At 43.9% G+C, this 22,497-nt stretch overlaps 2 protein-coding genes across 2 annotated transcripts; both read left to right on the forward strand.

Moving 5' to 3' along the window:
• The first annotated feature begins 2,210 nt into the window (after positions 1–2,210).
• On the forward strand, positions 2,211–7,935 carry LOC135543930 (phosphoglycerate mutase 2-like). Its single transcript, XM_064971251.1, has 3 exons — positions 2,211–2,726; positions 3,666–3,846; positions 7,563–7,935. Exons 1-3 carry the CDS (start codon positions 2,310–2,312, stop codon positions 7,730–7,732), a joined length of 768 nt encoding a protein of 255 aa, XP_064827323.1. The 5' UTR covers positions 2,211–2,309; the 3' UTR covers positions 7,733–7,935.
• A 1,377-nt stretch (positions 7,936–9,312) lies between these two features.
• On the forward strand, positions 9,313–15,655 carry LOC135543801 (T-box-containing protein TBX6L-like). Its single transcript, XM_064971137.1, has 9 exons — positions 9,313–9,333; positions 10,380–10,473; positions 12,327–12,471; positions 12,729–12,831; positions 13,676–13,840; positions 13,971–14,117; positions 14,235–14,311; positions 14,607–14,834; positions 15,181–15,655. The coding sequence occupies exons 1-9, from the start codon at positions 9,313–9,315 to the stop codon at positions 15,653–15,655; spliced, it is 1,455 nt and encodes a 484-aa protein (XP_064827209.1).
• The last annotated feature ends 6,842 nt before the right edge of the window (positions 15,656–22,497 follow it).

Consider the following 22,497-nt stretch of genomic DNA (forward strand, 5'->3'; position numbering starts at 1 on the left):
AATTAGCCCATGTCAGTCACTGACAGTCCCTCAACTAGCCCATGTCAGTCACTGACAGTCCCTCAACTAGCCCATGTCAGTCACTGACAGTCCCTCAACTAGCCCATGTCAGTCACTGACAGTCCCTCAACTAGCCCATGTCAGTCACTGACAGTCCCTCAACTAGCCCATGTCAGTCACTGACAGTCCCTCAACTAGCCCATGTCAGTCACTGACAGTCCCTCAACTAGCCCATGTCAGTCACTGACAGTCCCTCAACTAGCCCATGTCAGCTAAAATGTTTTAGATTGGTAAATGAGTCTAGCCAGGTATATATACTTGTAGTTATCATGGTCAAATTACCCTGACCTCCAGGGGGCCCCCATTGATTTTGTGAGTCACTCTCACTCAGAAGTCATATTGACATGGCAAATGTGTAAAATTGCAGAAAACTTGCTTTGAAACGGCAACATTTTCTTTACAGCCCATGTTGTAAAAATAAATTAGCTTAGGGCCCCAAAAAGTGAAAGCCAGCCTTGAATACAGTAGTGTTTTCACCCATCCCCTCCACACCCAGCCCCACAGTATCCTCTCCACTTCTCTCTCATACACCCTTCTCTTTCAGCTTTACCTGCTTTCTCTCTACCTCTCGCTTTTCTCTCTATTTCTCGCTCTCTCTCACGGCAGCATCCTCAGTCTTTCTCTCTCTTTGTGATCTCTCTGTCCTTTTTTTGTGATATAAGATATGCAGATTGGCTACATGCCCAGAGTTCCATTACTATTGTATTTGCTGATATTGTATTTCTCTCTTTCCTCAATGTAGCTCATACTTTGATTGGTAAAAGGGGCATTGATTGACTTGGCCCTGTAGTTTGGGCTCCGCCCTGACTCTCGGTCAGTTTAATGCCGAATCAGTATTTTCACCTGTAATGGCCCCAGAGTTTAAGTGGGTGGTAGGAACGGGTTGAAACCTTGGTGCATTTCTGCATAGAATTTCAAACATCCCAAATAAATATTTGCTGACTGTATTTATTTGCTGACTGTTGTCCTGTGGAGACCCAATAGTGGTTGTCCTGCAAATAAGTACAGTTTCTAATGTGTGTTCTTTGGAGTATGTGCGATATTATACAGTAGCACTACTATAGTATGTGTGATATTATACCTTAGCACTACTAGAATATGTGTGTTATAATACAGTAGGACTACTGGAGTATCTGTGATATTTTACAGTAGACCTACTGGAGTATGTGTGTTATTATACAGTAGGACAACTAGAGTATGTGTGATATTATACAGTAGGACTACTGGAGTATGTGTGATATTATACAGTAGCACTACTATAGTATGTGTGATATTATACAGTAGCACTACTAGAATATGTGTGTTATTATACAGTAGGACTACTAGAGTATGTGTGATATTATACAGTAGACATACTGGAGTATGTGTGTTATTATACAGTAGGACAACTAGAGTATGTGTGATATTATACAGTAGGACTACTGGAGTATGTGTGATATTATACAGTAGGCCTACTGGAGTATGTGTGTTATTATACAGTAGACCTACTGGAGTATGTGTGATATTATACAGTAGGACTACTGGAGTATGTGTGATATTATACAACTTCCCCTAACGTAACCCCATGTTGAGACAGAATGTTTTAGTCTGTTTTACCCTAGTCACTACTACCTCATTGCATGGTATAGTTGCCTGTATCAGTTCTAGTTTTAGAGTTAGATTACTAATTCCATTGCCTTAAATTGATGTCAGAAACTCTACCACAGTAGGTTGTTGGCACCCTAATTGGAGAGGACGGGCTCGTGGTAATGGCTGGAGCGGAATAGGTGGAATAGGTCAAATATATAAAACACATGGTTTTCATGTGTGTGATGCCATTCCATTTGCTCCGTTTCGGCCATTATTATGAGCCATCCTCCCCTCAGCAGCCTCCCGTGCACTCTACAGCACCTCAGCAGCAGCAGCTTACTCTGATCTTTACACTTTTATTTCACAGCTCTCGGTTTAAAAGTCATGTTGCTATTTTAGCTCAATCCCTGACCTCTGGCCTTCCCAGCTGGGACATGTCCCTCCAGTCCATGGGAGGCACTGCCCTATTGGCTGAGCCTAGCTGTCCATCAGGGGGTGAAGTGCCCTCATTGGTGGAGAGCAGTTTACACCCGGCTGCTATGCAGGGCCTCATTCCAGAATGCTATAAAAAGAGTGTGTGAGGAGTCGCTCTGGGCTGTTGGTCTCAGAGTGTGTGTGTACCATAAGGTAGGGCCGTGTCTCGTGTGTTTGGTAAAGGAATTTAAAGCAACACTGCAAGCATGACTACTGCCCATAAGTTGGTGATCGTCCGTCATGGCGAGAGTGAGTGGAACCAGTACAACAAATTTTGCGGCTGGTTTGATGCCGACCTCAGCGAGAAGGGCCTGGAAGAGGCCAAACGTGGTGCCAAGGCCATCAAGGACGCCGGAATGAAGTTTGACATCTGCCACACCTCCGTGCTGAAGCGAGCAGTCAAGACCCTGTGGACCATCCTGGAGGGCACAGACCAGATGTGGCTTCCCGTGTACCGCACATGGCGTCTGAACGAGCGCCACTACGGCGGCCTGACAGGTCTCAACAAGGCAGAGACAGCCGAGAAGCACGGAGAGGAGCAGGTCAAGATCTGGCGTCGTTCCTTCGACATCCCCCCTCCCCCCATGGAACACGACCACGCCTTCCACAAGATCATCAGTGAAGTAAGAGGCCGGTGTTGCTGGTGGTGAATAGTAGTACATCACAAAACAGACTTGTGAACCACATTTTAGGTCTGTGACTGCTAACATAATAATAATAATAACACCTGACACATTATTTTAAAGCGTTGCGTGCAACTACCCCTGGAATATGTTCCCATTGTACAAGGAAACCAGTCAATTTCAGGAGATTTATGACTTGCTTAGGAGATCCTGCAAGACTTGCAGGTTTCAGTCGAAGTAAAACAGCATTCATTGGATGGATGGAACAGTGTTGGATGAAATTCTAGAACTTCTCATGTAAGACTTGTTACTTGTATGAGCCAAAACATGTACTGTACGAATCAAATGAAATCAAATGTTATTTGTCACATGCGCCCCGAATAGAACAGGTGTAGACCTTACCGTGAAATGCTTAATTACAAGCCCTTAACCAACGATGCAGTTTTAAGTTAAGTTACGAAATTTACTAAATAAACTAAAGTAAAAATAATTTTAAAAAGTAACACAATTAAATAACAATAACAAGGCTATATACAGGGGGTACAGGTACCGAGTCAATGTGCGGGGGTACAGGTTAGTCGAAGTAATTTGTACATGTAGGTAGGGGTAAAGTGACTATGCATAGATAATAAACAGCGAGTAGCAGTAGTGTAAAACAAAGGGGAGGGGGCAGTCTCATTGTTCCCCAGTCTTATTGCTTGGGGGTAGAAGCTAAGGAGCATTTTGGACCTAGACTTGGCAGTCCGGTACCGCTTGCCGTGAGGTAGCAGAGACAACAGTCTATGACTTGGGTGATTTCCTCTGACATGTACTGCTTGAGGTACTACGTAGGCTTTGCCAGGTTTCATTTGCAGCCCTCTAGGATGTTACATCATACCTGCTTTTGTGATGATACATTTGAGCAGTGTAACCCAACATGCTGTTCTGTCCTCCCACCAGTCAAGGCGCTACAAGGGCCTGAAGCCCGGTGAGCTGCCCACATGTGAGTCCCTGAAAGACACTATTGCCCGTGCTCTGCCCTACTGGAACGATGTCATCGTACCTGAGATCAAGGCTGGCAAGAACGTCATCATCGCTGCTCACGGCAACAGCCTCCGCGGAATTGTCAAGCACTTAGAGGGTTGGTATTATGGGCTGCTGCAGTGGCTGGACACAGGGGGGTCAGGAAGTGGGAGAGGAGGTACAGGGAAAATGTTAGAGTTAATGTTTCACAAGGAATGTTGGCATGTTGTCAAACATCACATGACTCACAGATCTAACAGATGCATAGCCCCCTGCACAAACTGAAAGGTCTGCAGCCTGCAACAAGTAAGGATGATGCACAGTAGTAATGATGATGCACAGTAGTAATGATGATACACAGTAGTAATGATGGTACACAGTAGTAATGATGGTACACAGTAGTAATGATGGTACACAGTAGTAATGATGATACGCAGTAGTAATGATGGTACACAGTAGTAATGATGGTACACAGTAGTAATGGAAATACAATGGTAATACTAACATAATCATACACTCGTGACATTACAGTTAATCCCCTAACTGTTTGCTTACTATGGTTCAGTGAGAATACAGCTGCTGGGCCTGTAGGCATAGTATGGTACACCACATGCACCCAGTCACATAAATATATATATATATACACTACCGTTCAAAAGTTTGGGGTCACTTAGAAATGTCCTTGTTTTTGAAAGAAAAGCAAAAAAATGTGTCCATTAAAATAACATCCAGTTGAACAGAAATACAGTGTAGACATTGTTAATGTTGTAAATGCCTATTGAAGCTGGAAACGGCAGATTTTTTATGGAATATCTACATAGGCGTACAGAGGCCCATTATCAGCAACCATCACTCCTGTGTTCCAATGGCATGTTGTGTTAGCTAATCCAAGTTTATCATTTTAAATGAATATTAGATAACCCTTTTACAATTATGTTAGCACAGCTGAAAACGGTTGCGCTGATTAAAGAAGCAATAGACGAGTTGAGTATCTAGAGCATCAGCATTTGTGTGTTAGATTACAGGCTCAAAATGGCAAGACACAAATAACTGTCGTCTGAAACTGGTCAGTCTATTCTTGTTCTGAGAAGTTAAGGCTATTCCATGTGAGAAATTGCCAAGAAACTGAAGATCTTGTACAACGCTGTGTACTACTCCCTTCACAGAACAGCGCAAACTGGCTCTAAACAAAATATAAAGAGGAGTGAGAAGCTCCGATGCACACCTGAGAGAGAGGACAAGTACATTAGAGTGTTTGGTTTGAGAAACAGATGCCTCACAAGTCCTCAATTGGCAGTATCATTAAATAGTACCCGCAAAACACCAGTCTCAACGTCAACAGTGAAGAGGCGACTCCGGGATGCTGGCCTTCTAGGCAGAGTTCCTCTGTCCAGTGTCTGGGTTCTTTTGCCCATCTTAATATTTTATGTTTATTGGCAAGTTTGAGATATGGCTTTTTCTTTGCAACTCTGCCTAGAAGGCTAGCATCCCGGAGTCGCCTTTTAAAATTAGAAACTTGGATTAGCTAACACAATGTGCCATTGGATCACAGGAGTGATGGTTGCTGATAATGGGCCTCTGTACGCCTGTGTAGATTTCCCCGACAAATCAGCCGTTTCCAGCTACAATAGTCATTTACAACATTAACAATGTCTACACTTTATTTCTGTTCAACTGGATTTATTTTAATGGACAAAAAAATGTTTTTCTTTCAAAAACGAGAACATTTCTAAGTGACCCCAAACTTTTGAACTGTAGTGTATATACATTATATAATATAGAAATATATACACAGTACCAGTCAAAAGATTGGACACACCTACTCATTGACGGGTTTTTCTTTATTTTTACTATTTTATACATTGTAGAGTAATAGTGAAGACATGAAAACTATGAAATAATACATGAGGAATCATGTAGTAGCCAAATTGATTATTCTAAAATGGATTAAAGAAAAAATTTGCTCAGCAATCTACACACAATACCCCATAATGACAAAGCAAAAGCAGGTTATTTGAATTTGTTTCAAATTTATACTTTTTTAAAACCGAAATACCTTATTTACATAAGTATTCAGTCCCTTTGCTATGAGACTCGAAATTGAGTTCAGGTGCATCCTGTATCCATTGATCATCTTGACATGTTTCTACAACTTGATTGGAGTCCACCTGTGGTAAATTCAATTGACTGGACATGATTTGGAAAGGCACACACCTGTCTATATAAGGTCACACAGTTGGCAGTGCATGTCAGAGCAAAAACCAAGCCATGAGGTCAAAGGAAATGTCCGTAGAGCTCCGATACAGGATTGTGATCTGGGGAAGTGTACCAAAAATGTCTGCAGCATTGATGGTCCCCAAGACCACAGTGGCCTCCATCATTCTTAAATGGAATAAGTTTGGAACCACCAAGATTCTTCCTAGAGCTGGCCGCCCGGCCAAACTGAGCAAATGGGGGAGAAGGGCCTTGGTCAGGAAGATGATCACTCTGACATAGCTTTAGAGTTCCTCTGTGGAGATGGGAGAACCTTCCATCTCTGCAGCACTCCACCAATCAGGCCTTTATGGTAGAGTGGCCAGACGGAAGACACTCCTCAGTAAAAGACACATGACAGCCCGCATGGAGTTTGCCAAAAGCACCTAAAGGACTCTCAGACCATGATAAACAAGATTCTCTGGTTTGATTGAACTCTTTGGCCTGAATGCCAAGCGTCACGTCTGGAGGAAACCTGGCACCATCCCTACAGTGAAGCATGGTGGTGGCAGCATCATGCTGTGGGGATGTTTTTCTGCGGCAGGGACTGGGAGACTAGTCAGGTTTGAGGCAAAGATGAACAGAGCATAGTACAGAGAGATCCTTTATGAAAACCTGCTCCAGAGCTCTCAGGACCTCAGACTGGGGCGAAGGATCACCTTCCAACAGGACAACGGCCCTAAGCACACTGCCAAGACAATGCAGGAGTGGCTTCAGGACAAGTCTATGAATGTGCGAGGCATTGGAAAACCTCTCTGGTCTTTGTGGTTGAATATGTGTTTGAAATTCACTGCCTGACTGAGGGAAATGTGTGGGGTACAGAGATGAGGTATGCACATAAAGTCCATACAACTTATTATGTGACTTGTTAAACACATTTTTACTCCTGAACTTACTTAGGCTTGCCATAACAAAGGGGTTGAGTGCTTATTGACTCAAGACATTTCAGCTTTTTAAATTATTTTATGAATATATATATTTTTCTCAAAACATAATTCCACTTTGACATTATGGGGTACTGTGTAAACAAAATCAGGCTGTAACACAACCAAATGTGGAAAAACTTAAGGTGTGTGAATATTTTCTGAAGGCACATTTCCAGATAACCAGGAGTCTATAAATAGCTTGTTGCTCTCTCCCTGGAGCTCAGACAGACACAGTGGAAAAGGCCATGGGCACGGTTCCCGTTACTGACACGACCTTTCTGCAGAAAGGTTCTGCATTCTCCAGGAGTGGTGGGACGGGGTGATGCCGACAGGGTTGTTGGGTTGCAGGGTTGCAGAGGGAGAGGGGGTGACAAAAGGGCAGAGGGAAAGGGCAGAGAAAGGTAACGTCTGCTGAAACAAGCTACTTAGTGGCCCCCCTAGCGCTCCCCTGAAAGAGGAGTATGGACGACCTCCCCAGTCAAAGGTGGTACTAGCTAAGAAATATACCAGCCTTTGAGGATCTGTACTTCCCCTCCACTGGGAATACACATGTCAAATACATTGCCTTATGTGAATTTCCTCTATGTTGATCAGCCTTGATTTCACAAACTATCCTCTGCTCACTCCTAACACGTCCTTCTGTCTGTCTCGTCAGGCATGTCAGACGCTGCCATCATGGAGTTGAACCTGCCAACAGGTATCCCCATTGTGTACGAGCTGGACGCAAACCTGAAGCCCGTCAAGCCCATGGCTTTCCTGGGAGACGCTGAGACTGTGAAGAAGGCCATGGAGGCTGTAGCTGCCCAGGGCAAAGCTAAGAAGTAAGCCAGCCTGGAGACATCAAGAGGAGAAAGAGAAAAAGTGACTGTCCCTCCCCCCGCTCAAGCCTTGTCCACTCAACCAAACACACACGCACACACACACACACTATTGTGGAGTGTCACAGTCCCACTGTAGGTGTTGGTGAAGCCCTGTGTTAAGGGCACAACAGTCTGACACAACAAATAAAGAAAACACCTTTTTGTGTCTTTGCCTGTTTCTGCTTTTATCTCTTTTCTCTTCCTCCATCTGTTTTGATGTTTTTCCTCCTTTATAATCTTTTTCAACCTTTTCCTCTCTTGCTCCACCTTTTCTCTTCTTCCATTTATCCTCCATGACCTGATCTTCCTTCTCTCCCTGATGGGTAATTCACTGGTATCAGCATGGCGATGGTGGTGCTGTGTAATCTTATCCAGATAGCAGAGCAAAGCGGGGAGGAGAGAAGAGGAAGGTCACTGAGTTCCGTTTGGCAGTGTTCCTGTGGTGCAGCAGCACCTTGTCTGACTCCGTCCCTCCCCATCCCTCTCATCTCCTCAGTACAGACACAGTACACAGGCTGGGGCTGGCTCAGGGCCAGGGACACGTACCACTGGACTAGTTGCTCTCTCCGGAGACAAAAGGACAGGGGCAAGGGATAGTGTGTGTGTGTGTGTGTGTGTGTGTGTGTGTGTGTGTGTGTGTGTGTGTGTGTGTGTGTGTGTGTGTGTGTGTGTGTGTGTGTGTGTGTGTGTGTGTGTGTGTGTGTGTGTGTGTGTGTGTGTGTGTGTGTGTGTGTGTGTGTGTTTAGGGGGTGAGGTACCAGGGCAAAGTCAGTGTGCGTGGCAATATAGCTCAGTATTTGTATGATTTATTTTAGTGTTTTATTTTGCTCAACTTTATCAAGGGTGCCAATAATTTCGATCATGACTGAATGTCAGATGACTGGGTCACAGAAGGGGGCACTAAAAGGAATTGCCTTCATATTAGATTGAACGCAAATTACATCAAACCTAGAGCTGGGACAGCAGTAAAATACAATTTTACACTAACTAGCACTATTCTAAAGTGGATAAATAAAATCATACTTCCATCAATTAAGTTAGAAAATCTTTAATTAAATTCTCAACTACAACCAAACTTATAAAGCAGTGTGTTGTAAGGCATTCAGATGTTCTTATTCAAGTTCTATACTGTAAGGTGTCCATGTTTTCACTGACACAAACTATTTAGCTTTTCCAATCAATCTTGCTTCAAAAATAGTTTTTTCTCTCTTCTTGCATTGAATAAAATCCTTAATTTAAAGTGAAAAGTATTCATCCACATAATAAATGATCAAGCCCCAGAACAGACATCTCTCAATTTTTCAAATATAAAACACAATTATAATGTTGAATGTGCTATTGAGCATGCAAACGCTAAATGCAACCTACTAACAGTGGTGTTGATATGTAAGTAAATACCAGTTGTTCAATGTATAATCTATAGGAGAAATTAGAGTGCCCTCTAGTGGTTCAACGTGTTCTTATCTGTTGAGTGACAGATTATTTTCCACATTATTAGAATTGCATGTGTGGGGAGACAGAAGCAGCTGAGCCCAGTAGGTTGCCATGCAACCAGAATCCACCAGGGTGAGCTCGTCCCACAGAGATGCTCACTGCAGCAGAGAAACTTCATCTGAAGAGACCAGAGAATGCCAGAGAAGCCGGTGTTTGAAGGATGTATTGGCACGGGTGTTGTTAGGCCTGAGATGAAGTCGAGCGTTGCGTCATGCCTAACAACAGCCCTTAGCCGTGGTATATTGGCCTATCGCTTTATTAAGCCAATGTATAACTTATTTGACATGAATCGGTCCCAATGCAAAAGATATGTATGTGTAACCATTTTTGCCATGCATAGTTGCAAAGGTCATCTGGAAAACCTACACTTCAGGCACATAGGCCGACAGAATTCCACCTTCCAGGCTGAGGTTGATCTAGGCGGTAGGGACGTGTCTCTGCATGTCAGTCTGGAAAGTAGATGGGCCTAATTGAACACTCCGATGTGCTTCAACTTCTCCGAGGCTACTGTACAAAGCACACAAACACACCTTGATTTTACCTGAGTATTTAGGCCTGCCTGAGTCATCCTGGTTTTCCCATCTGGAACATTCTTAAAGCTGAAGGTGCAAAGTCGAACAGAGATACTAAGCCTTCTGCAACAATGAGTTTCACACTGACATACAAAGTTTGTGTCATGCATTTGTATACGTCCTCTGTTGTATCCCTATGAGATATTCCATTTAGCACTCTGTGAATTGAATTATATCCCTATACTAACTCGAGACAATAGCCACTAAAGCTACCACACACAAAGGCCTCACCCTCTACCCTTGTGCTATGAAAAGTGTTGCATACAATGTCCACACACAGACACAGTAACCCATTCAGAATCTAAACAATGTTTATTCAAAGCACTTCTTCACCAATCTGGGCCATGTCATGTGCTCAAAAACAGTGCAGTAATAGTTTATCACAGAGTAATTAACACAAATACAGTATACAGTATACAGAACACAAACTCAAACCCAACTTCTGGAGTCCTCTCAAACCACAATGATGATTGCGTCTGAAATTCAGATAGGATGTGCCTGGGCTGTGTGACCGTCACTCCTTCACTGCTCTCTGGGTGTGTTTAGCATGTGTGTGGATCTCAGCCGGGGATCAGGAGGGTGCTCCAGACCCAGACAGGGGCCGCACGGGATCAGAACAGCCAGAATGGAGGGCCCTGCGGTGGGGTTATCACACATCAGAAACCCTGGAGCCTCCATCCATTCCCCATCCCCTCCCTCTGTCCTTTCAGGCTAACAGGCCACTTGTGTCAGCCCCATTAGGCCCCATACGGCACCTCTCCAGGCCTGGGGGCCCATCGGCCACGATTAGCCAGAACTGCCTCGCATTGTCAAGGACGGAGATAACTCAACCCCCCCGCTCCCCCATTTAAAACCCTTAATCAACAGGGCAGTTCAAGAAAGAGTTAAGTAAAATATTTACCAAATAAACTAAGTAAAAAATTATAATAAAAAGTAACACAATAAAATAACAATAACTTGGCCATATACAGTGGGTACCGAGTCAATGTGGGGGGGGTACAGGTTAGTCGAGGTAATTTGTACATGTAGGTGGGGGTGAAGTGACTATGCATAGATAATAAACAGCGAGTAGCAGCAGTGTAAAAACAAAACAAATGGGAGGGGGTCAATGTAAATGACGCTCCTGGATGGTGCAGCGGTCTAAGGCACCACATCTCAGTGCTCAAGGCGTCACTACAGACGCCCTGGTTTGATTCCAGGCTGTATCAAAAATAAATCAAATCAAATGTATTTGTCACATACACATGGTTAGCAGGTGTTAATGCATGTGTAGCGAAATGCTTGTGCTTCTAGTTCCAACCATGCAGTAATATCTAACAAGTAATCTAACAATTTCACAACAACTACCTTATACACACAAGTGTAAAGGAATCGATACGAATATGTACATAAAAATATATAAATGAGTGATGGCCGAACGGCATAGGCAAGATGCAGTAGATGGTATAGCGTACAGTATATACATATGAGATGAGTAAAGTAGGGTATGAGAACATTATATAAAGTGGCATTGTTTAAAGTAGCTAGTGAAACATTTAATTACATCAAGATGGCAAGATGCATTAGATGGTATAGTGTACAGTATATACATATGAGATGAGTAATGTAGATTAAGTAAACATTATATAATATAAAGTGGCTAGTGATAAATTGATTACATCAATTTTTCCACTATTAAAGTGGCTGGAGTTGAGTCAGTATGTTGGCAGCAGCCACTCAATGTTAGGGATGGCTGTTTAACAACCGGCCGTGATTGGGAGTCCCATAGGGCGGCTCACAATTGGCCCAGCGTCGTTCGGGTTAGGCCCGTGTAGGCCATCATTGTAAATAACTGACTTGCCTAGTTAAATAAAGGTACATTAGTTTATTTGGAAAATATACCTATTTTTTTTAAACAGTGATTTCTAGAAACAAAAGGTCACGTTCAGGCAGCTATTTCTTCACAGCACCACAATATGCCCACCCCCTCCATTTCCCACCCTCTTGTCTGACACTTCAAAGGTTCGAAACCAGGCACACCACTCTGTTGTAACCACACCCACTTTGCCCTCATGGGCCATTCCCCTTCTGGGCTGACCAATGAACTCCAGAGGTCAGCCCCTCTAACTCCACAAGTTAAGGATATGGAAAGGAAAGTCATGATATTGATAGTAAACCTTTCATGATCCAAGGACCACCACTAAGTCCACAGCTCCTCTCACAGTATTCTCACAGGGATGTGGGTCTGACAGCAGCGATATCAGCGCACACATTTGGATAAGGAATTCTCTTCTCTTTGACCATTGTGGTGAACCGTGCAGGCAATGCAGCATATCTCTGGTAAGCATCACTTTTTCAACCTTTGCTACGTCAGTCAGTGGTCTAGCAAGAGAGTAACAGCAAGTCTATTGCATAGTTGAAATGTTGCATTGTCTGTGGAAATCCCTGTGTACAAAGGGTTTCTCCAGCACTGGTCCACTCTGTAAGGCTCCATGTCCCCCTCTCTCTCTCCAGAGCCGAGGCCCAACATGATGACCCCGTCCCCCCCTACATCTGAATCCTACCACCAAGGCAACGTCAGGATGACCCTGGAAAAGGCTGACCTCTGGAAGTCCTTCCACAACCTGGGGACTGAGATGATAATCACCAAACATGGCCGGTACAATTGTTGCTATATCCTTCATCATCATTTTTGATCTGCGTAAATCTCCTAAACACATTCTATGATATGGTCTGTTCACTACAAAGTACATTTCACCCGTAATTTCATGCCATATCGTAGCTTGACCAATATTGTAGCTTTACCAACGTTGTGAAACTGTATCTGCTGCTAGTATACTTTGTCTGAGAGAGAGTATAGAGTTGTGATCAGGAATTGAGAGGATACTATAATTAGTGTGGATTTGTATGTATCAGGAGGATGTTTCCCCATTGCAACGTCAGTCTATCTGGACTCCTACCCTATACCAACTATGTCCTCATGGTGGAAATGGTTCCGGTGGACAACTCCAGATACAGGGTAAAAACAACATGTCCACCATCCTTATATAATGCCTCAGTTGCAAGGAGTTTTTCCTAGCCACCGTGCTTCTGCATCTGCATTGCTTGCTCTTTGGGGGTTTTAGGCTGGGTCTCTGCGTAAGCACTTTGTGACATATGCAGATGTAAAAAGGGCTTTATAAATACATTTAATTGATAATACATTTGATTGATATATCACGTCTTACACACACATTACAATACATTTCTATTGGGAAAGTTCCAATTAGATAAGCTAAATGTGTCACAGTTTGGAATATAGCCAGGCATTGTTTTAAAAGGAAACATAAGGAGATGAAGTAGAAGACAAGCTTGCAGTCAGTCTGCATCCAGCATACAGTCCAGACGGTGCCCCACCCACACCCAGCCAATCACCACACACACTGCATATCAAAGACCATTACTACATCCTGTTTTTTTCTACCCCCGGCTGGAGGTTCAGCCACGGCCATTTAACAACCCCCCCCCCCCGCTCCAATCAAAGTGAATGGGGAGCAATACCCCCGCCATGCATCCACTGGCCCTCCCCTCAGTACACATTGCTTTTGACCATATGCTCCAGAGAGAGAGGTAGAGAGGAGTGTTTATCCTTTGCTATAGCAGTTCATGTATATATGTTGGTAAATTATACGCAATTATGTACATACCTATAGGATACTGTTCAAGCTTGCAATAATATGCACCACAGATTCCTTATATATATCAGTGTAAAGACTGGGGGTATGTGAGTTTTTGTGGAGCGTCTACGTGTCGAGGCTTGTCTTGTGGTTCGTTTCACACCTGAGTAACGCCCGTCCCCTCCCCCCTTCTCTCTCTCTTTGTAGTGGAATAAAGGCCAGTGGGACATGGCTGGGAAAGCCGAGCCCCAGCTCCCCTGTCGGACGTACGTGCATCCAGACTCCCCCACCCCGGGCTCCTACTGGATGAAACAATCTGTGTCCTTTCTCAAGCTCAAACTCACCAACCACACACTGGACCAGCACGGCCATGTAAGAACACGTATCTCCCTCTCTACTGGATCCCCAGCCCGCAACCTCTCACAGTCTGAGAGTAGACAGCTGTCACTTCTGTAAACAATGTTATTAGTTGAATCATTAGTGGTGTCTGTTCTCTCCTCAGATCATCCTGCACTCTATGCATCGCTACATCCCACGCTTCTCTGTGGTCCAGGCTGACAGTCTGCACAGTGTGCGCTGGGGACAATTCCATTACTTCTCCTTCCCTGAGACCTCCTTCACTGCAGTCACGGCCTACCAGAACACTAAGGTCCGTCTATCAACTCACGTATTAAGCACATACAAACGGCGTAGCCACGTAATTAACTTGCTCTTTGGGAATGGGTGTAACCCAATCTGATGTCTTCATCTCCACTCCTGCTTTCAGATCGCTAAACTGAAGATTGACCACAACCCCTTTGCTAAAGGATTCAAAGGGGAGAACACCCGTACTCATAGCAAGAGGTAGGGATCAATAGAACTATAGCACTATGTGCGTGTGATTTGGGGAGATGTGCTTTACAAGTTTTTATTGTCTTTTTTTATATATAGGTGTCGAACCAACAAGAGTTCTGGAAATGCTTCAAAGAAAGCCAAACAAGACAGAGAAACAGAATTCAAAAGTCCTTCAGGTGTAGATCTTAACTCTATACAGTAAGATTAGACTGATCAGATCTGTATACTGTCAAAGGTTGTCCAGTCCGTAGGCCTATAGGCAGTCTCATTGATCCACAATCGTTTCCCATTTAGACCTCCAAAGGGCAAAATTAGACTGTGAGCCAGCAGAACGGGGGATAACCTTGGGAACAACGGAGAACATGGTGTCGGCTAAGGAGGATCTCTTCTCCCCCTGGGCCATAGAACAGGACCCGTCCCAGAGCCACAGCCTGCACACTGAACTACTGGAGCTCCACGACCACAGACAGGACTACAGCACCGAGGAGCAGATGGTGCCTGGCCCTGCATCTATGTCCTCCCAACCATGCAGGTACTGTACAACCACCAGGCACACACACATGCATGTATAAGCGCAACATTGTAGCATCATAAACTAGAATGTAAAGCATACTTTGACTTCCATTTTATGGAGGTGAAACCCAACATACAGGCGAATCCCCACTCTAACAGCCTGCACACCCACACAGGTTCATATGCAGAATCCTGACCCATTATGCCAATAGAAAACTCAGTGCTATACTTAACAGGCACTCTATGGTGCAGACTACACCTCCATACTGTGCAATTAAAAGTGACACTTTGAGTGTTTGAGTTCACATACTGTATGTGGGTTGATGACATATTAGTAACCCGCTACATATTTTTATTTTCTCCAGATCTGTTGAGCATGGCAGACTTCCATCTCCATCTTCTGTAGTGGAGGATTGCAAAGGCAGGCGCAGCTATGAGTCTCACCTCCGTGATGTAGCCACTGTCCCTGGGCACAAGACTAACAGTCCTGGCCCTGTCAGGGACATGGGACACACCCCCTTGGCTCAAGCTATGCCCCAGGACTATAGAATGTCACCTGTCCATCTGCCCACGTCCTCCAAAACCTACCCTGGGTACCTGGGTTACAGTTACCCCCTCTATGGCCACTACACTACTAACCAGGGCATGGGTCAGTGGAGTGAGGGTGGTACAGGACAGTACCCTGGACAGTCCTTGACTCACCACCTGCCCTTCTTCACCAGTCAAACACTGACTGCAGACCACGGCACCCACCAACGCAGCGTCCATCACCATGGCAACACAGAGGCAGAGTGGAGCTGGAGCCAGTACTTGAGTTTGGATAATGATCAGAATAGCTGACTCTGACTCACAAAGTGAAGGAGCTGAGATTCATTCTGTGAACAAAGCTACTTGTGACATTTCAGAAAAGTGAGAGCCTATGATCTTTGTGCACGAGGTCCAAACCAAGATATCGTCAAGTGTGTTTAAAAAAAAACTTGCTCTCTGCAATGGACATGTGTGTCAAGAGAAGTGTGTGCAATTTTTTGTTCCAAGTCTATGCAGAGCTGCAGTCCTATTTAGTGGAAATAGCAGAAGGCTATTTGAGCTATATACTGGACGTAATGGACTGAGCCTCCTCATACTGTGCCTGGTGCTCCATATGAACTGCATTCAAATGTTTGTGGGCATTCATGCTTGTATTACGCATGTGATGTGTGTATGCTTGTTTGTTTTACTTATCAAAGTGATGATAATTGAGATCAGATTATGACCAAAAGGATATCATGATATCCAAAAATAAATAATAATAAGATTCCCATATCGGTATAGTTCTCTACATCATAACTGTTGTAAATATGACAACTCTTAAGTGGTTCCAACATGAAGGGTCATCAATGTTACCCAGCAGAAACTGCATGACAGAGAGATACAAAGGGACACAGAGGTGAGTCCTTCACTCCCACAGTCGGACAGGCCAGGAACACATGTAAATAAGTCAATCAATCAAATATATTTATAAAGCCCTTTTTACATCAGCCGATGTCACAAAGTGCTGTACAGAAACCCAGCCTAAAACCCCAAACAGCAAGCAATGCAGGTGTAGAAGCACGGTGGCTAGGAAAAACTCCCTAGAAAGACAGGAACCTAAGAATAAACCTAGAGAGGAACAAGGCTCTGAGGGGTGGCCAGTCCTCTTCTGGCTGTGCCGGGTGGAGATGATAACAGTACATGGCCAAGATGTTCAAATGTTCATAGATGACCAGCAGGGTCAAATAATAATAATCACAATGGTTGTAGAGGGTGCAACAGGTCAGCACCTCAGGAGTAAATGTCAGTTGGCTTTTCATAGCCGATCATTCAGAGTTAGAGACAGAAGGTGCGATAGAGAGAGAGAGTTGAAAACAGCAGGTCCGGGACAAGGTAGCACGTCCGGTGAACAGGTCAGGGTTCCAAAGCCGCAGGCAGATCACTTGAAACTGGAACAGCAGTACGGCCAGGTGGACTGCGGACAGCAAGGACTCTTCAGGCCAGGTAGTCCTGAGGCATGGTCCAAGGGCTCAGGTCCTCTGAGAGAAGAGAGAAAGAGAGAGAGAATTGGAGGGAGCATAGTTAAATTCACACAGGACACCAGATAAGACAGGAGAAATACTCCAGATATAACAGACTGACCCTAGCCCCCGACACATAAACAATTGCAGCATAAATATTGGAGGCGGAGACAGGAGGGGTCGGGAGACACTGGCCCCATCCGACGATACCCTCGGACAGGGCCAACCAGGCAGGATATAACCCCACCCACTTTGCCAAAGCACAGCCCCCACACCACTAGCGGGATATCTTCAACCACCAACTTACTACACTGAGACAAGGACCTGTATAGCCCACAAAGATCTCCATACGGGACGAACCCGAGGGGGGCGCCAACCCGGGAAAGGAAGATCACGTCAGTGACTCAACCCACTCAAGTGACGCATACCTCTTAGGGACGGCATGGAAGAGCACCAGTAAGCCAGTGACTCAGGCCCTGTAATAGGGTTACAGCAGAGAATCTCAGTGGAGAGAGGGGAACCGGCCAGGCAGAGACAGCAAGGGCAGTTCGTCGCTCCAGAGCCTTTCCGTTCACCTTCACACTCAAATCAAATCAAATGTATTTATATAGCCCTTCGTACATCAGCTGATATCTCAAAGTGCTGTACAGAAACCCAGCCTAAAACCCCAAACAGCAAGCAATGCAGGTGTAGAAGCACGGTGGCTAGGAAAAACTCCCTAGAAAGGCCAAAACCTAGGAAGAAACCTAGAGAGGAACCAGGCTATGTGGGATGGCCAGTCCTCTTCTGGCTGTGCCGGGTGGAGAATATAACAGAACATGGCCAAGATGTTCAAATGTTCATAAATGACCAGCATGGTCAAGTAATAGTACTCCAGGGCAAAAGACTACACTCAATCATATGACCTACCGAAGAGATCAAATAAAATGTTATTTGTCATATACACATGGTTAGCAGATGTTAATGCGAGTGAAGGGAAATGCTTGAGTCTTCAATAAAGACTTAAAGGTTGAGACCGAGTCTGTGTCTCTCACATGGATAGACAGACCATTCCATAAAAGTGGAGCTCTATAGAAGAAAGCCCTGCCTCCAGCTGTTTGCTTAGAAATTCTAGGGACAATAAGGAGGCCTGTGTCTTGTGACCATAGCTTACGTGTTGGTATGTACGGCAAGACCAAATTGGAAAGACAGGTAGGCGCAAGCTCATGTAATGCTTTGTAGGTTAGCAGTAAAACCTGGAAATCAGCCCTGCAGGAAGCAAGTGTAGAGAGGCTGGCACTGAAGTAATATTATCACATTTTTTCGTTCTAGTCAAGATTCTAGCAGCCGTGTTTAGCACTAACTGAAGTATAGTTAGTGCTTTATCCGGGTAGCCGGAAAGTAATAGAGAAGTGACAAAAGCATGGATAAATTTTTCTGCATAATTTTTTAACAGAAAGTTTCTGATTTTTGCAATGTTACGTAGAAAAACGCTGTCCTTGAAACAGTCTTGCTTGATATGTTCGTCAAAAGAGAGATCAGAGTCCAGAGAAACGCAGAGATCCTTCACAGTTTTATTTGAGACGACTGTACAAACATCAAGATTAATTGTCAGATTCAACAGAAGATCTCTTTGTATCTTGGGACCTAGAACAAGCTGTTTTGTCCGAGTTTAAAAGTAGAAAGTTGAAGCCATCCACTTCCGTATGTCTGAAACACAGGCTTCCAGGGAGGGCAATTTTGTGGCTTCACCATGTTTCATCGAAATGTTCAGCTGTGTATCGTCCACATAGGAGTAAAAGCTAACATTATGTTTCCGGGTGGCATCACCAAGAGGTAAAATATATAGTGAAAACAATACTGGTCCTAAAACGGAATCTTGAGGAACACCGAAATTTACAGTTGATTTGTCAGAGGACAAATGTCAAAATGTGATCCATGATATCAAAAGCAGCACTAAGGTCTAGGAGCACGAGGACAGATGCAGAGCCTTGGTCTGACGCCATTAAAAGGTAATTTACCACCTTCACGAGTGCAGTCTCAGTTCTATGATGGGGTCTAAAATCAGACAAAAGCATTTGGTATACATTGTCTGTCTTCAGGAAGGCAGTGAGTTGCTGCTCAACAGATTTTTCTACAATTTTTAAGAGGAATGTTAGATTCGATATAGGCTGATAGTTTTTTATATTTTCTGGGTCAAGATTTGGATTTTTCAAGAGAGGCTTTATTACTGCCACCTTTAGTGAGTTTGGTACACATCCGGTGGATAGGGAGCCATTTATTATGTTCAACATAGGAGGGCCAAGCACAGGAAGCAGCTCTTTCAGTAGTTTAGCTGGAATAGGGCATGCAGCTTGCAGCTTGAAGGTTTAGAGTTTATGACTATTTTCATCAATGTGTCAAGAGATATAGTATTAAAAAACTTGAGTGTCTCCCTTGATCCTAGGTCCTGGCAATGTTGTACAGACTCAGAACAACTGAGCTTTAGAGAAATACGCAGATTTATAGAGGAGTCCGTAATTTGCTTTCTAATGATCATGATATTTTCATCAAAAAAGGTCATGAATTTATCACTGCTGAAGTCAAAGCCATCCTCGCTTGGGGAATGCTGTTGTTTAGTTAATTTTGCGATAGTATCAAAAACACATTTTGGATTGTTCTTATTCTCCTCAATTAAGTTGGAAAAATAGGATGATCGAGCAGCAGTGAGGGCTCTTCAATACTGCACAGTACTGTCTTTCCAAGCTAGTCGGAAGACTTCCAGATTGGTGTAGCGCCATTTCCGTTTCCGTTTTCTGGAAGCTTGCTTCAGGGCTCTGTATTTTCTGTATACCAGGGAGCTAGTTTCTTATGAGAAATGTTTTTTATTTTTAGGGGTGCGACTGCATCTAGGATGGGGTCCGTTACTCCTCAGCAGGTCAAGCTTGTTCCTGTTTGTGGGTGAGTCCCAGAAAGAAGGCCAATTATCTACAACTTCTACCTTTTGGGAGGGGCAGAAAACAGTTTCCAACCAGCGATTGAGTTGTGAGACTCTGCTGTAGAGCTCATCACTCCCCTTAACTGGGATGAGACAGATTAAATTACTAGATGCCAACATCTTTCTAGCTGATTTACACGCTGAAGGTATGTTGCGCTTGGTGACCTCTGACTGTTTCATCCTTACATCGCTGGTGCCTTCATGAATAACATTATCCCTATACTCTACACTCACCAGTTTTAGCCTTAGCCAGCACCATCTTCAGATTAGCCTTAACGTTGGTAGCCCTGCCATGATCGCTGGATGAGTCTAATACTGCGGGTAATGGGAGTTTCCAATGACTAGGGATTTCAATTTGTCAGAGCTAATGGTGGGAGGCTTCGGCGTCTCAGGCCCCATAACGGGAGGAGGAGAGACCAGAGAAGGCTTGGCCTCTGACTCCGACTCGTTGCTTAATGGGGAGAACCGGTTGAAAGTTTCTGTCGGCTGAATTAGCGGCATCGGTTGAGCATTCCTACAGCATTTCCTTCCAGAAGCCATGAGAAAATTGTCCGTCTGCGGGGATTTTGCGAGGGAATTTATACTACTATCTGTACTTATTGGTGGCACAGATGCTGTTTCATCCTTTCCTACACTTAAATTACACTTGCCTAACAATTGCGTCTGAAGCTGGGCTTGCAGCTGTCACGTTCTGACCTTTATTTCCTTTATTTTGTCTTTATTTAGTATGGTCAGGGTGTGAGTTGGGTGGGCAGTCTATGTTTGTTTGTTCTATATTTTGGGTATTTCTATGTTTCAGCCTAGTATGGTTCTCAATCAGAGGCAGGTGTCATTAGTTGTCTCTGATTGAGAATCATACTTAGGTAGCCTGGGTTTCACTGTGTGTGGGTGGGTGATTGTTCCTGTCTCTGTGTCTGCACCAGATAGGACGGTTTGGGGTTTTCACATTTCTTGTTTTTTGTAAGTTTGTTCATGTTAAGTGATTTATTAAAACATGAGTCAAAATAACCACGCTGCGCTTTGGTCTGCCTCTCCGTCAATGGAAGAAATCCCTTACAGCAGCAGGGTTAACCTCACCATAATACCCTGACTACACCGCTCGTATAGCGTATGCAAGCGTTGCAAAATAGATTTTGAAATCTATGTCATTCAATTATTGCACCCACACTGCTCGCGCGCATCAGCGAGTGTCTGCGTTGCCAAGGGCTAAAGTAGAAGTCATTTCTATTTCTGAAGCAGATCGAGCTGCAAGTCCTGCCTCTCCCATCTCCTCATTGGTTTATAGAAGCAGGTACCCACGTGCCATCTCCTCATTGGTTATACCCACGTGGGTGATTGAAAGACGAACTGTGTTGCCGGTTGTCGTGGTAATACTATGAAAGTTTAGATTCCAATCACAATATATGTTTAAAGATGAAAAAGCCTGGAATGAGGAGAGATGACTAGAAACGATTTGGTTGACCGTTTCATGTGTGGATTAAATGTTGGAGTAGAGGACCTTGTGCATTTCAGGTAAAATAACAACCTAAAGTTTATATCCCAGGACAAATTAGCTAGCAACAGCAAGCTAGCTAAATAGGACAAGTTAGATAGCAAGTGCAAGCTAACTAGCTAAATTGCCATAAATGTTTCGTGCTTTTCGACCTGTCCCCAAATGAATGTCATTGGTTCAGAGTTTGTTTTGATATTTTAACCTGCGTGTCATCTATGCACGATGGCGCACGCACGCAGCCGGTTTGGGCTCCGTAAGGCGATTGTTCTCCTGTATATTATGAGTACAGAGACTGCAATTAGAAGGCTTAATGTTACTACTTAGCTTCGGCTGGTGGAGGCCCTGTAGAACCATGTCCAGATAAAGCGTTTTGGGTGAAAAAGTTGAATTAAGAAAGTTGAGCGAGCAAATTTTTTAAAATATATAATACGGTAATTAAAAAGTAAAAAACTGAAAATTGGCAGGTAGCAAAGTAGCGTTAGCAACAAACCGCACAGCAGTACGTAAACAAGTCCACAAGTCCATAAGTTTGTCATTCTCATAGGATGGTTGGTAACGCAGGGTACAGACGGACATAGAAGGGCACTAAGAATAGTTGGTAACAGTTTACTTGACACCCAGGGTCATAACAATGTCACAACAGCTGACATAACTTGCATGGGGCGGCAGGATAGCCTAGTGGTTAGAGCGTTGGACTAGTAACCGGAAGGTTGTGAGTTCAAACCCCCAAGCTGACAAGGTACAAATCTGTCGTTCTGCCCTTGAACAGGCAGTTAACCCACTGTTCCCAGGCCGTCATTGAAAATAAGAATTTGTTCTTAACTGACTTGCCTGGTTAAATAAAGGTAAAATTAAATAACCAGTCATAACACTGCCATGAATTTTTGTGTCATGTATTGCATTATTTTATGGCTGGTTATGACACCTACGTAAGAATGTCAAAACCTACATTTATGGATAGCCAGGGGCACACTCACACATAATTTCCAAACTAAGCAATTGTGTTTGGTGAGTCCGCCAGATCAGAGGCATTAGGGATGACCAGGGATGTTCTCTTGATAAGTGTGTGAATTGCAGGACCATTTTTCCATCCTTCTAAAAATTCTAAATGTAACAAGTACTTTTGGGTGTTAGGGAAAATGTATGGAGAAAAAAGTACATAATTATTTTTAGGAATGTAGTAGAGTAAAAGTTGTAAAGTACA

Source organism: Oncorhynchus masou, chromosome 8 (assembly GCF_036934945.1).
Source record: "Oncorhynchus masou masou isolate Uvic2021 chromosome 8, UVic_Omas_1.1, whole genome shotgun sequence".
Classification (NCBI taxonomy): Eukaryota; Metazoa; Chordata; class Actinopteri; order Salmoniformes; family Salmonidae; genus Oncorhynchus; species Oncorhynchus masou.

What these genes read in the sequence shown, in the direction of transcription:
- LOC135543801 (XM_064971137.1), top strand. Translation starts at nt 9,313, where the DNA reads ATGCAACCAGAATCCACCAGG. An exon ending in ATAATCACCAAACATGGCCG is followed by an intron (nt 12,472 to 12,728) that starts GTACAATTGTTG and finishes TGTATGTATCAG; the next exon opens with GAGGATGTTTCCCCATTGCA. An exon ending in ATGTCCTCCCAACCATGCAG is followed by an intron (nt 14,835 to 15,180) that starts GTACTGTACAAC and finishes TATTTTCTCCAG; the next exon opens with ATCTGTTGAGCATGGCAGAC.
- LOC135543930 (XM_064971251.1), top strand. Translation starts at nt 2,310, where the DNA reads ATGACTACTGCCCATAAGTTGGTGATCGTCCGTCATGGCGAGAGTGAG. An exon ending in TCCACAAGATCATCAGTGAA is followed by an intron (nt 2,727 to 3,665) that starts GTAAGAGGCCGG and finishes TCCTCCCACCAG; the next exon opens with TCAAGGCGCTACAAGGGCCT. An exon ending in AATTGTCAAGCACTTAGAGG is followed by an intron (nt 3,847 to 7,562) that starts GTTGGTATTATG and finishes CTGTCTCGTCAG; the next exon opens with GCATGTCAGACGCTGCCATC.